This window comes from Gorilla gorilla, chromosome 5 (genome assembly GCF_029281585.2).
Source record: "Gorilla gorilla gorilla isolate KB3781 chromosome 5, NHGRI_mGorGor1-v2.1_pri, whole genome shotgun sequence".
NCBI classification, from domain to species: Eukaryota; Metazoa; Chordata; class Mammalia; order Primates; family Hominidae; genus Gorilla; species Gorilla gorilla.
The window spans coordinates 64,237,356-64,252,014 of NC_073229.2; the positions used below are offsets into that span (position 1 = coordinate 64,237,356).

The window sequence follows — 14,659 nt, forward strand, 5'->3', positions numbered from 1 at the left end:
TGTATGTCTGTCTGTGTGTGTAAGGAAATGAATGTAGTTGAAAATATGCTAAATGTCCTTTTGTTTTGGCATCACTGTCAGCATTTATGTTTATTAGTTGTTTGCTTATTTTGAATAGACCACTCTTGGTACATTATAAATTAAATTTAAGCCTATCTTGTTTACCATTGAATCCCCAGAACCAAGTATCATACCAGCTTTCAATAAATATCTGTATATCAGGAGGCAGTAGTGCATAATGTTTAAGAGCATGAACTCTGTAGTCTGGCAGCCTAGATTTGAATCCTGCCTTGGCCACTACTAGCTTAGACCATGGGAAAAGTCTCTGCTCTCTAGTGTCCTCACCTGAAAAATAGGGATAATGATACTTATACCAATCTAGATGGACTAATTTATACTATAATAACAAACCCCAAAATCCCAGTGGCCTGAACCAACAAAAGTTCTTGTTTGTTTGTTTTTCTTGTTGCATTACATGTTCATGATAGGTTAGCTAGGATTCTACCCTACATCATCAGTGTCCTTACTCCAGGACCCAAACTGCCTAAGCCAGCACTACTTGGCACAATGCCAGTTTCCCTAACAGAACAAAAGGAACATTCTGCAGGGTCCAATATAGGTAAATTAAATTCTTGGCCTAGAAATCACACAAGTCATTTCTGCTTACACATTGGGTAGAAACAGCCAGTAGGGTCCAGGGAATACAATCCTGACACGCACCCAGGAAGTAGAGTTACAGAAAGATACTACCCTCATAGGGTTGTCATGACAAGTAAACGACTCATGTTTATAAAGCACCTGGAAAAGGACCTGGCACCATGCCAAATGCTATATAGGTATTTGCTGCTGATGTTATAATTATTAATAAATTGAATAAATACATATTTTGGAGAAATACCTAATGTAGATGACGGGTTGATGGGTGTAGCAAACCACCATGGCATGTGTATACCTATGTAACAAACCTGCACGTTCTGCACATGTATCCCATAACTTAAAGTATAATAATAAAAAAAAGTCACCTTTCAGGTTTCTTCTTATTCAATTGAATTTGGCTAAACATTTCAGTCACTGCTTCACTGTTCCCCTTTAGCAAGCAGTGCATTCCAACGTCCTACCCAGCAGACCCTTATGTGTCTTTAGCATAGACACAGGGCAGCTCAAAGGACAACCTTCCTAGCCTCACCTTCCTCAAGATGACTTCTGCAGCCCAGCTGGATCCCGAAAGATGAACCCAGGGGAGTGCTCTGAAGAGAAATGTACCCTAGTAATTTTCAGGTGTTGGATACTGTGAAGATCACAGTTTTAAATGCGTTTCATACAAAAATATTTATACTTCAAGCTGTAGCACGCACACAGCAATCTGCATTTATTGGTTTCAGATGCCAATTTCCTCCAGCTCCGGTTCTCCTTTGTGTTATATAAACAAATCTCAACCATCTGGACCACAACAAGCCTCACTGAAGTATGTGCTCACTCATTGCAAAAGCATGAAATCAAAATACAATCTCACAGAATTCTGCCTAACTGAAAATTGGAATGAACATTACGGACAACACAAAGCTGTTTTTTAACATGTGCTTTAGGTGTCAGAACTTAGAATGTAAATAGGACAGCAGAAATGAGCATATCAGAATATTTATCACTTTGCACAGAACAAAGTGATACAGAAATAAACAGATCCAGATCACATCCTGTGCTGTTACCTATATTATGAGAAGTTCAATTTAGTACCCCATAAATTTCCTCAAAAATGAAAAGGTATCTCAGACATGTAGGAAAATAGAGAAAAGAATGCTGCAAGACTCATTTGTGACAGAAAGCAAAAGGTTTAATTCCTACCCAACTATGGAAGTTAAATATATACTTTATAATAATTGCAAGACAAAGGCTAAACTTAAATCCATCAATATCAAGACACAATGATTTCAGAAGCAGGCTGTGCCAAAAAAGAAAGGACTCTGCCAAAACAAATTACATATGAAACCACCGACCCTCGTAAACCTTGGAAATGAAGGCTAAGCATCATTTCTGATGTCTCCACCCCTTGCTATAATTCCAGGCTGCTGAATACATCTTCCCAAAGCCAAATATAAAAACAATTACCATGGCCAGCCTTGCCCATAGGCAAATACAAGGAGTGCTGGAAATGCTTTTTGCTTCTTTTCCCCCTGCCTAAAAATATCTCCCCACCAACTTATCACAGTGCCTAAAATGTCCACCCTTTGTGGAAAATACCCATCATCAGACTTCATGGCTCAGATTCATGAAATCTAAACCTTGTGGAAAGAATATTCTGACAGAATGGAGTATGATACTTAATGTCTTAAAATAAGTGATTTTATCATAATAGTTTTTTAAAAAGGAGGTTAAATGAAAGAAATATGAATTTCTGGGTCTGGAAGAGAAATATGCAGTGAAAATGAGATGCCACAAGACTCCCCACTTTTTTTTCTGGAGTCCCAGCAATCATGCTTCCTGGCTATTGTCAACTTATCTGGTATCTGATTATCTTCTTTTGTCACCTTAAACTATATAGATATAATTAAGTCAAAATTAAATCCATGTCAGATTATTTGGTATCCTAAAGACTGTCCACAAAAGGAAGAGTAAAAAAAGAAAAAAAAAAATCTCGCTGAGGTAGGACACTTTCTGATTTAATAAACTGAATTACATAGACTTCAGCCAATTATAAAATTCACCTCCATGGCTGTAAAATGGTGATCTAAATCATTTGAAACTGAGTGCAATTAACTATATTCTTGTTTATTTTGCCTCAATATTTTATCAAGATCATCCTAAAACCAAATACTATTTCCCAAACTGCTATGCACAAACTTCGTATACACATTAGATGAGAATATCTTGTAATCCATTATTCAATCACAAATCAGAATATCAAAATAGATGTGTACAGACTCCCATGAACTCCCCCCTCCAGCCCCTGTCCTTCTATGTCCTCAGTTCTAATTCAGTTAATCAGCCATTCTTGAGCAGCACTGCTAAATGAGATTAGCCTCATTGTTTCCTAGGCCTCATTGTTTCAATCTACTGGGAAGTATTTAATCAGGAAAGAATGAAAACCCTCATTAAATCTCCAAGGAAAATCCTTCTAATTGTGATATTTAGAGAAATGGATGATATGATGAGAATACATAGACTGTTGCTTTATAGTTTATGGCAGGTATATTTCAGAGGAAACTACTTGCCCTGAGAAAATTATCATTTGTGATAATCTGGTTATAATCCAAGAACAAAATTCTCAGTTTCTTCCAAAGAAGAAATTGGCATGTGCCACTTTCTTACTTTAAATAGTCTGATGATCATAGCACTGGAGGTTCTAATTATATATAATTCCTTGCATTTCAAGCTATTTTCAGCCCATAATTTCAACAGTTCAACTCCACACTGATATCATTATAAAAATATCTTTAAATGGCTTAAAATAATTCCTAATTCTCTGGGATGGTTTTCTCTGTGGCTATCAGGATTGTCTACAAAATCAATCATATCCGTAAATCAGACTTCCAGTAATTATGCCAGACACAGACTTCAGCAATGGGCAGAAAGAGCTAAAGTCTGTGAAACAGCAATCATAAAGCCTACTCTTATATCTCACAGAGTCATATACTTTAGTTTAGAAAAAAAAAGCCTCAGCCGGGCGCGGTGGCTCACACCTGTAATCCCAACACTTTGGGAGGCCGAGGCAGGCAGATTACAAGGTCAGGAGATCGAGACTATCCTGGCTAACACAGTGAAACCCCATTTCTACTAAAAATACAAAAAATTAGCTGGGCGTGGTGATGGGCGCCTGTAGTCCCAGCTACTCAGGAGGCTGAGGCAGGAGAATGGCGTGAACCCAGGAGGTGGAGCTGGCAGTGAGCCGAGATTGTGCCACTGCACTCCAGCCTGGGCAACAGAGTGAGATTCCGTTAAAAAAAAAAAAGAAAGAAAGAAAGAAAAAGAAAAAGAAAAAAAAAGGCCCTTTATCCAAAAAATTTTGTCCATGTTTCAGTAGTATAATAGTGGCTTTTACAACTAAGAATCTACATCTACAAGGGAAGGTTTCATCCATTTAGATACCCCATTCGAAGGTTAGAGAAATCTGAAATAAACTTTGGAAAGGTCTCCAAATGGAATATTTACTGTGATTGCCAAAAACATTTACACTAAGTTAAGTCTGTTTCTTAAAATGGGAAGCTGGAAAATGTTAATACATAGACAACCTCATTCCCCAATCATTTCAAATTGAGGAGTTACTGCTTCATTCAAATTCTTACAACACACACATGGCAATACCACCATGGTATCAATGAGCAAAGAAGGACTCAGATGCCAACCAACTTACCTTCTCTAATATCTACTGTGAGACTTGGCTCACAGTTTAAGAAGGCTTTTTTAGAACATTCATCAAGCTGCAGGAAGGCTGGAGGTAAAATGGAGTTTGTACTGTTTTGAGAAAGGCAAATTATATTTATGGCAGAATAGGGGAAAAGGAAACTTTTAGGAGTTTAAGACATCTGCTTCCTAGCCTAAGGGGCATTTCCTACAATCCATATTAACACCATTTGTTTTGCTAGATGGACCTGTGAGTCACAGAGGACTCAATTTGATTCAACATATTCTCATCTGCAACCCTGTCAGATGTATCTCTAAAGTTAGTTGATAATAGAATGGGATTTTCTTATCCTGGTACACATGCCAAAAATAGAGCCAACTAAACATTTCCAAAAACTTCAAAACACCAACCACAAATGAACAACACGATTACTTGGAGATAATGCCATATCTCCCCATGTTTTAGGAACAGAAAAAGGCAGCTTACCTTGCTCTCTTCTCCTTCAAACACTGACTGGTGAACATTGCACGCAAACAACGAGTTAGGGAGGTCATTGAAGTCAGTGATTGCTTGAAAGGCTTCTTCTGCAAAACAACGGGTGACAGCCCAGTCCCTGTCTATGCAGCACAGTAAGAAAAGTCCTCCATCTTCAGGGACGTGTCCCTGCTGCCCCGGGCTCCTCATTCCGATGAAGTATGATTCTCCCCTCATTCCTGGGGATACAAAGATGAGCATGTGTTACTGTAGAACAAATTCCTTAAAACTCAGTTTTCGGGTCACAGTTTTGTATTGTCAGGGGCAGAACAGTGGAGTACGATTAGGAGCAGAGGCAGGGGATATTGGAAGGGAGAAGATCTGCAAGTTCACATGGTTCCCTTGATCCCTGAACCAGAATTTCCCATACAGCTCTGCTCTGGGGCAAGAACCGAGTCAGTACTATGGTTTTTTAAAACAAACAGACAAACAAATAGGTATAGGAAATGGAGATCACCACCACTACTACCAATGTCTATCATGTATTGAGTTCCAGGCACTATTCTAAATGATTTATATAAATTTAGAACATCAATTACATACATTAACTACCTTATTTAATCTCCACAATAGTCTATAAGGTTGGTACCAATATTTTCCCCAACTTACAGATGGGAAAACAGGAACAAAGCAATTAAGTAACTTTTACAAGACCACTGACAAAATGGCAGGGCTAGGATTCAAACTCAGGGAAACTGGCACCAGAGCTCACTCTCCTATGCCACAGGAATGAAGCAGATCAGAATAAGTAGAAGCCTATATTTAAGAAAGTATGATCTACTTCATCAGCACCTGAATCCTGATCATGATAACTCTAACAGGTAACAGTTCATCCTGTGAGAGTACAGTGAGAGTAAACACACCACACACACACACCTCCCAGATATTTCCTCTTCTGACTGATAATTACTTCAAGTCATTTGTGAACCAGGTCCAGATCCTAAAAAAATCAGTGCTATCTTGATCAATCCATGGTGCACAGGTCCCCGTCCCTCCTTGCCTCGTAAGGCTTTCCAGTATTGATTTCACCTAGCTGTGTTCAACCCTTCTATTATTTTTTTCACCCCTTATATTTGCAGTTTGCCTAACTGCAGTTTTTCCATTTTTTTGATACTGGTACATAATTTAGTGGATTAGGTCAGTATCCCCATATAGTCCAAGGCTGGTATCTACTTTCTTCTTTTGTACCGATTTTCATGCCTGTGATACTATTCTGCTCAAAGCTCAATAGTTAAGAGGCTCGGAAAGTGAAATAACTTGCTCATGGTTATGCAAGTAAGACTGACTGAAAATTATGACATGGCTACTGAATCATCTTCAGGAAGCTCCATGTTCTTCAGTCCCATCATCACAGATGCTCAGAGCAAAGGACAGAAAGGTGGGTACCACTAAACATCAATCTGCTCTCATGAAGTTTAGTTAGATACAAATTCCAGATCCCCAGACAAAATATCAGTTTCTGCTTATCTCTCTCTTGAACTGTGAAATAAACCCTTGAACCTCATAGTGATGAGGTTATGTTTTTTATTTTCATTTTTCCTAGAAAAGCCCCAATGAGAGTTGGTAAGCAGCATTTTCTGGCAATAATGCATTACATATAAAATCTTAAGCCCAGTTGAGGTAGGAGCCAAAAATTAAATAGTTTGAGGTGATATCTCTAAAATCAAATCATCAAAATTGTGGTAAATAAAAATTTCTATATAAAATATAATAAAACAATTCTTGAACTCCAAAGTTCTTCAAACTCCAATTAGCGCATTTCCGTATTTAAATCAACAAAATACTTATTTTAAATAGAAATATGGTACATGTTTTATTAAATAATCTAAAATCTATGAATATTTTTAACTAGAAGGAAAAACATGTAATAGCATTAATATAAAGGGAACTGAACTGCTAGACAACTTCAATGAAACGTGCATGTATTTTCTTTCATATTTATACTGTTGCTTGAGTATTTTAGCATAAAACACCTAATTACCATCATTTATTAGAGTATCAATTGTTTTAATAGTAAAAATATTTACTAAAAGCATCATCAAAACAGTAGCATTTTCATTAATAGTTTACAGGAAAATGTGTGTGTGTGTGTGTGTGTGTGTGTGTGTGTGTGTGTGTGTGATGGAGTTTTGCTCTTGTCGCCCAGGCTGGAGCGCAATGGCGCAATCTTGGCTCACTGCAACCTCCACCGCCCGGGTTCAAGTGATTCTCCTGCCTCAGCCTGGGCCTTCCGAGTAGCTGAGATTATAGGCACGTGCTACCATGCCCGGTTAGTTTTTGTATTTTTAGTAGACACAGGGTTTCACCACGTTGGCCAGGCTGGTCTCGAACTCCTGACCTCAGGTGATCCACCCGCCTGGGCCTCCCAAAGCATTGGGATTTCAGGCATGAGCCACTGCACCCAGCCAGGAAACTCTTTTGATAATGAAGTCATAATCATTCAGCAGCTTACAAATAGATACTGTGTCAATTTGGATTTTATTTTTAATCTCATCCCTCTTATTTAAAATATTTTAAGTGAATCAAAACATTATAAAACACTCTTAGATGTGTTGTAAGAATGTTTCAATTATTATTTTTCCAAAAATAATCTAAAATCCATTGCCGAACAAATTAATTAAATAGATCAAATTTTAAGCTTAACTCAGGACTCATTTTAATCTACTCAAATAGCCTTAATTTCTATCCTAAGCTGTAACAATATTATCTTCATGAGATTTTATTTTAAGCTCATTACTTTCAGTAAAGATTTAAGGGTGAATGCATTTTTGGCAAACAACCTACTTTACTTAATGGAGAAATACTTTAGAAGTCAGAGCTTTGAACAAAGAAATTCTAATTTCTCTTTCTAGTTTCATTACTAACTCACCCCATAATTTGGAGAAGCCAAGTGATCATTCTGGAACTCAGTTTATCCTTGTAAAACAACAACAAAACAACATTGAACTGCCTCCTTCTGCAGAGTAAGGGGAGGTAGGGGAATGAAACAGGAGCGGAAGACGTGATCAAAATCAGTATTAACCACTACATAAAAGAATATGTAATATGCAGTTTTGCAATACTGTAATACACAGTATTGCAATTTTTACTGCATGAACTATGCAGTAAAAACACATTGTGATAATTTCAGAGCAAGGCAATTATGCTTCAGTATTGCCCAAATAAACAGAAGGAAATTCTGAAGATTAAGAGAACTTCCCAATAAAGAAGTATAAAGGTCCCACAGCCCAAGTTAACTGGTTTGTCTTTGTTTCCTCTGTTGTTGTTGTTTTTTTTTCCACTTTTTCAGAGACGGTCTTGCTCTGTTGCCCAAGCTGGAGTGCAGTAGCACAATCATAACTCACTGCAACCTCCAACTCCTGGGTTCAAAGTGATCCTTCCACCTCAGCCTCATGAGTGGCTGGGACTACAGGCATGCACCACCATGCCTGGCTAACTTCTTTTTTATTTTTTGTAGAGATGAGATCTTGCTATGTTGCCCAAACTGGTCTCCAACTCCTAGCCTCAAATAGTCCTCCCATTTTGGTCTCACAAAGTGCTGGGATTACAGATGTCAGCCACTGTGCCCAGCCTGGTTTGTCTTTTTTAATTAATATCAAACTGTTAATCATTGTAAGAAACCTTTGAGGCAACCATTGTCTACCAAGACTGACATGTGTTGTCCTTATTTCTAAATCTGAGGTTGGCCATCCAAAGGAGAAGAACTTCCTTCAGCTAGGAGGCCATTTTCCGGGAGGGCTTCCCAACCTCACCCAGGCTGGGATGAATGTGGTGTTCTTTCTCAGAGCTCCCTGAGCACCCTGCACAGCCTTTTCTCATAAAATTATCCCCCAATGCAGCTACTATTGTGATTACTACTTTACTAGTCTGTATCTCAATCCAGATTGGTATTTCTTGAAAGCAGAGGCTGGGTTGTCTTCATCCATGTATCTACTGGAAAATATAGAAAGCCCTCAAAATAATGTTTGGCTGAATTAATGAATTATATAAAAAAGAGTCACTTTTTGGAAATAACAGACCAGCAAGTGGGTTATAATGTCCAACTTAAAATGTATACACTAATGAAATACTATTTCAAATGTCTACACTAATAATGAAAACAATCCTCTCATTTAAATTTAAAGGTTTGATTTCTAAAATGTAATTTTACAAATGAAAGATAGCAAGAATCACTCAAAGATAGCAAGACTCACAGGATTCCTCTAGCTAAAATTTAATAATCTGTGGACAATAGCAAAAATAACATTAATGTTTTTTAATGAGTTAACTGAAGAAAAACTGGAAAATTCAAAAAGCTATAAAGAAGAAAATAAAAGTAAACCATAATCCTACTATTCAGAGAAAACTCCTGCTAACATTTTGGTATATTTCATTCCAGTGTTTTTTTTACATGTAAAATTTTTAAACAAAATGGGGATCCTGCTGTTTAGTATACCACTCCTGTCCTGCAACACTGATATAATCAAGAGCAGTTCCCTGTGTGATTATATATTCTTCAAAACATTAATTTTAATAGCCACATTGTATCCCAGTGTATGAATCTGTCATAATTTAATCACTCTTCTGTTGTTTGACATTTGGAAAGCATAAGTTTCCATCACCATATGCATGTGGAAAAGAAAAACCACTATCCACTATTAAAATATAAATCTTCCCATGGGAGAATTTCAAAACTTCTTTAGATAAAGAGAAGAGACATCTTCATGAAATACTGGAAAGAGCCCTATGGGAATACCTTCATGCCAGTCTCAAGCTGTAAATAGGGGGCCTTCTGGGCTGTGGCTTTCTTTTTTTTCTTTTTTTTTTTTTTCTTTTGAGACAGAGTTTCGCTCTTATTGCCCAGGTCAGAGTACAATGGCACGATCTTGACTCATCGCAACTTCCACCTCCCGGGTTCAAGAGATTCTCCAGCCTCAGCTTCCCGGGTAGCTGGGATTACAGGCATGCGCCACTACGCCCAGCTAATTTTCTATTTTTTAGTAGAGACGGAGTTTCTCCACGTTGGTCAGCCTGATCTCAAACTCCCGACCTCAGGTGATCCGCCTGCCTCGGCCTCCCAAATTGTTGAGATTACAGGCGTGAGCCACCATGCCCAGCCAGCTGTGGCTTTCTTGACAGCAGAATGGAGAAGGAACATGGCCTTGCCTACCTTATAGATCTACATGAAAGTCTTTTGAAGGCCCCCCTCTGCCAATAACATGTGAATGAAAGCTATTTATTACTATTGTTAGGCTTATCAAGAGCAAGCCAATGGCAGAGGAAGGTGGCACTGCAGAGGTGGCCATCATCTTCTACTGTTAAGTGTGTAAATGAGTTTCAAACCTCCAGTGTATGTCCGTGAGAGTAAAGCCCATATCATTACAATGAGAAGCAAGCAGCAGTGCAGCTTGAATATTTGGTATGAGTTTGGGTGAAGACCCTATTAGGAGGAAAAGATATTTGTAAGGCAAAAGAAATTAATTAAAACAAAAAACAAACAACCTTTTCCCCCCAGAAAACATCACCAACAACAAGATAACAGTTTATTTAAATGTTACAAAGTTAATGGCAATGAAGACATAGACAATTGCATTTGACTCATTTTAATGAAGAAGGAAGCCTGGAGAAGGGAGGGTTTGCAACCATTTCATTTTTTTGCAAACATGTGAAAATAATTTTCATCCAAGATTTTCAAATAACATGATAGCACTTTTTAAACATTAAAAGACCTAAAGTAAAGACAATATGTTTCCTATCTTAAAGACTGGCCACCTGAAACATAAAGATACCTGTTCAACATCTGTTACACAGAAGTAGCCATTTAATAAATGTTGTCTGAATAAGTGAAAAAATTTCTTTTCCCCCAATAAATCTGGATGTTAGAGACATTACTGGCTTTCTACACAAGGAATTAATCTTTCCAAAACTCTCTAATTTCTTTCCTGACAAATGTTTATACATATGATTAAACCCGGAGGAAGAGACCTTTAGAAGACATCTGATTCTGCTGGATATCATTATTGTCACAGAGTTATCAATGTGCATGAGATTCACATTTCTGAATTGCAGAATTCTAAAAAAATTCACTTTTCTAGGAATTGGGTATAACTCATGAGAGTGGGGAGCCATGCATTTGCCCATAGGAATTCTGGTCTAGAAAGCCTTTAAATATAAAAGGAGAGGGAAGTTAACCACAAATAAGTCCATGAGAACAACCTGGGAGCCACAGAAAGATGGTAAACATTCATGGAGATGCTTATAATAGTTTTACCATCAAGTAAAATCAGTCAGTAGTGTGATGTGTGACCAGAAGGGGTTGGGTGGTGATAATCGCATCTAGAGTCTTGGCAACCTGGAGAGATCATGGCCAATTCTGGGTACTGTCCACTACAGAGACACTGAAAGTCTTTCAAAGGAAAGTATTCAGTCAAGTTACGTTATCTAAGAGACAGACGCATGGTAAGAAAAAGCATACGAAGCATAGAAAATAAGTTTTGAGTTAAAGCTTGGTTGCCTTCAAATTCTGAAAGAGCAAATACAATTTTTGTATACAAAAACAGAAGTCAAACCAGAGAGAAAGAGTTTAATTTCATATAAGGAGCCACGGATCTTTTAACAATTTGGGTTAGAATAGCATGTCCTGCCTTATGTCTTAGTGAACTCCTTGTAGTGGTGATATCCAATAAGTAAGTTTCATTGAGCAGGTGCCATTCATTTAGCAGGATGTCAAACAGGGAATCCAAGGAACAGGGTGATGATTGCCTGACATTTCCTTTAAGGATTCTCCTCAATTTGAGATTTTTATCTTTCCATGATTGGAAAAAAATACATAAGAAAAGAGACATCTGTTTATCTCTGGGATTAAACATACTCAAGAAAGGGGAACATATAACTTTTAACAAAAGCTTTCTCCAGAGTTTAAATCTTAAATTTGGATGCTCATAAATAACCTGTCTATATTTTTTCTCTTCCAGGTGACTCAAACTAAAAAGCAAGAATTTTTCAATAGAAAGTAATGATCCATAAAAAGATAAAAATAAGCAAGACATACAGAAAGCAACTTAAGTTTAAATTTCTCAGACAAAAAGAATGTTAAAGATTCACCTCATTTGCTTCTAAAATTAAGAACAGAAATATAAAACTTTTGCAATAAGGGCAACAAATAAAAAAATATGCCTTGATTCCATGTTATGGCCAGCTAAGGAGGATAAATAAGGAAATAGAATAAATGGAAATGATTAATGAATAATTCATCCTGACTTCAAGTTCAGTTTTGATTGAAAAACAAGTAAATGAATTATGGGAGATTTGTTAGTTTGGAAGAACTTAAATATAACAATGTCAGCTTAAATATTAATGACAAAAACTGGGAATACAATGTGGCATTAATAAGTAATAGAAAAGAAATGCCTATATTTTTCAATTGAATATAAGGTTAAATGAGCCCAGTTCAGAATTTTAAAGAATATGAACCTAAAGTTTTGCAGTGTTTAAAATCCCTTCAGCTCTAAAACCAAATGATTATTTGATAATATCTGGGACAAAATGAGCTCATTAGAAGAAAATATTTAGATGAATAATAAGAATAATAAATTTACAATTAAATTTTATTATCAGCATTCATTTTTGGCCTGGCCTTAGAAGTGGGATCTTTTTTATTTGCCCTTTTGGTGTTTTAATATCTAGATCCTCCTAGGGATAAGACAAGCCTTTTGCTCATTTTTGTCCATCTTACAGGGAGATTGAAGTATAATATTAGTAACAACAAACCAAGCCAGCCATCCTGAGATACAAAGGAGAGACATGATATTCTTAGGCTATGCTCCATAGAAACCCATTAGAGCGCTTTCTGAAATATAATGGAACCTATTTAATTCAGCTGCAGAATTTCACACCTGCTGAGCTATGTGAACCTCATGCTATTCTTGATATCATTTGGGATCAGTCTTGAAAGTATCAGGAACATGCAGTTTCCAACTCATAGTTTTCAAAGGAAATCATCCACATTCCTCATTTATGGCTCTCTTCAGGACACCTTCTGGAGCCACTGTTCCACCTTAAGCTCCCAATGGGCAATAATTCAATTAATTCAATTCCCTGTGAAAGCAGCAGCTTATGAATTTTTATGAAGTGTAAAAAAAAAAAAAAAGCAAGTTGTTTCCATCATGTCCTTTTGCACTGGATGTGTACACCTGTAGGATTTTAATGCCCATGATCTCACAAGATTTGCAGATCCTGTATATTCTTTCAATAAACATAATAAAAAGGGGAGGAAGACCCTCAAATTTACCAAAGGTCAGATGGGACAAGCAAATAGGGCATTTGTATTCCATTCCCACAAACCTAATATCATCATCAAGAAAATGTATTTCAAACAGGTTTGCTGCAAAAGAACAGAGTCAGAGGAAACACCATCTTTTATGAGGGGTGTGAGGGTGAGAAAGTTGTTCTTAAAGACAGAAAAACCTGTGTCTACAAAGAATGAGCTACAGTGAATTATAGATTTGTTAAACAAAACAAGCAATATTGGAGCACTCACACAAAACAAAAGAGTTTTGGACACTGTATTAGTCAAGGTCTCACAGGAAACAGACAGCATGTTCAAATTGGATAATTTGAAAAGAGTATAACAAAGGGACTATTTACAGCATGGGCAGGGTACAGGAAAACCACAACAGATAGTACAAAACCCTGGTCTAGCATTCTCCCTAGATTTGAAGAGTTGAGAGGAGGGGAGGGGTTTCCAGAACCTGGAGATATTCTGGAGAGAACAGAGGGCTGTGTGGAGATGGCCCCCTGACACATCTTTCACTGCAGGATGTGGTCAATCTACAGTAGTGCTACAAAGAGAGTGCCGGAAAAATAAATATCCCCAACTTGTTATCTTTCTCTGATCTCCTGCTGGTACCTCCCATTGGTCAAACCCAGCTGGAAACCAGAGGGCCAGGGGGCCATGGAGGTGGAACACAGAGGTCAGGCTCTGGGGCACAGGGCGCAGTGCAGAGGGATAAGGGTGGAGAGAGACTCTCTGGGAACAAGTAAAGATAACAAGCACACCCTTCATAAATGGGTAGTAGTCTAGAAATTTTATAGGTTAATTTCAATAGCACTTTAAATTTTGAAAACGTACAGCTGAGTCATTTGTAAATAGATGGCTCAAACCAGGGCTTATGTAATACAATTGAAGATTCATCACCTCTGACTGCATTTTTCTTAGAAACAAAAAAGTGAACAGGGAATGAGTGGCTCTGTATATAGTAGAGAATGCCTGCACCACTGGGGAAGATGTGTTCAGACGCCCCACCTGGAGACAGAAGACCATCCTCTCACGATTGCTTAGAATAAGCTTAAAGAAGGCCCAAAGCCTCTGGAAGAGTGAAGCAATGTTATGCAAAATAACTTTTCACAGGAGGGCAACACTTCAAAAGTGGGCAGCAAAACACAAGAACGTTGCTATGGTAGCCAAAGTAAGATTTATCCTGTCATCTTTCACCTTTGGCTTTCAGATGGGGCATGGAGTGCTGGAGAGAAACAGAGTGAAAAGGAAAGAAAGCAGGGAGTGAGAGATACTGCAGCTTTGAGAAAAATACAGCTAAGAAGGGTCTGACTTATTTAGAAAAGAAAAGATGGACTAGAAGGCTGCCTAGGGAGTGGAGAGCTGGACAGGACTCACTAGAAGTCCAAGGAGGCAGGTCACACTCCCTTCCACAACATTAGCAGGTAATGAAGAGCTTGGAAGTCCTTTCAACACAAGGAGGAAAGGCAGGGGGAAGAAAAATCCCCATCTCAGTACCTAGCAGACAGTAT

General features: G+C 37.7%; 1 protein-coding gene across 3 annotated transcripts in view; it reads right to left on the bottom strand.

Moving 5' to 3' along the window:
• RCAN2 (regulator of calcineurin 2) overlaps nt 1-14,659 on the bottom strand; it is a 273,335-nt gene that overhangs the window by 232,838 nt on the left and 25,838 nt on the right. For all 3 annotated transcript variants that reach the window (XM_004044135.4, XM_031012077.3, XM_019029381.3), the window contains exon 2: nt 4,826-5,052. In XM_004044135.4, the coding sequence (XP_004044183.1) occupies nt 4,826-5,050 (225 nt within the window). In that variant the 5' untranslated portion in view covers nt 5,051-5,052. The remainder of the gene's footprint in view (nt 1-4,825; nt 5,053-14,659) is intronic.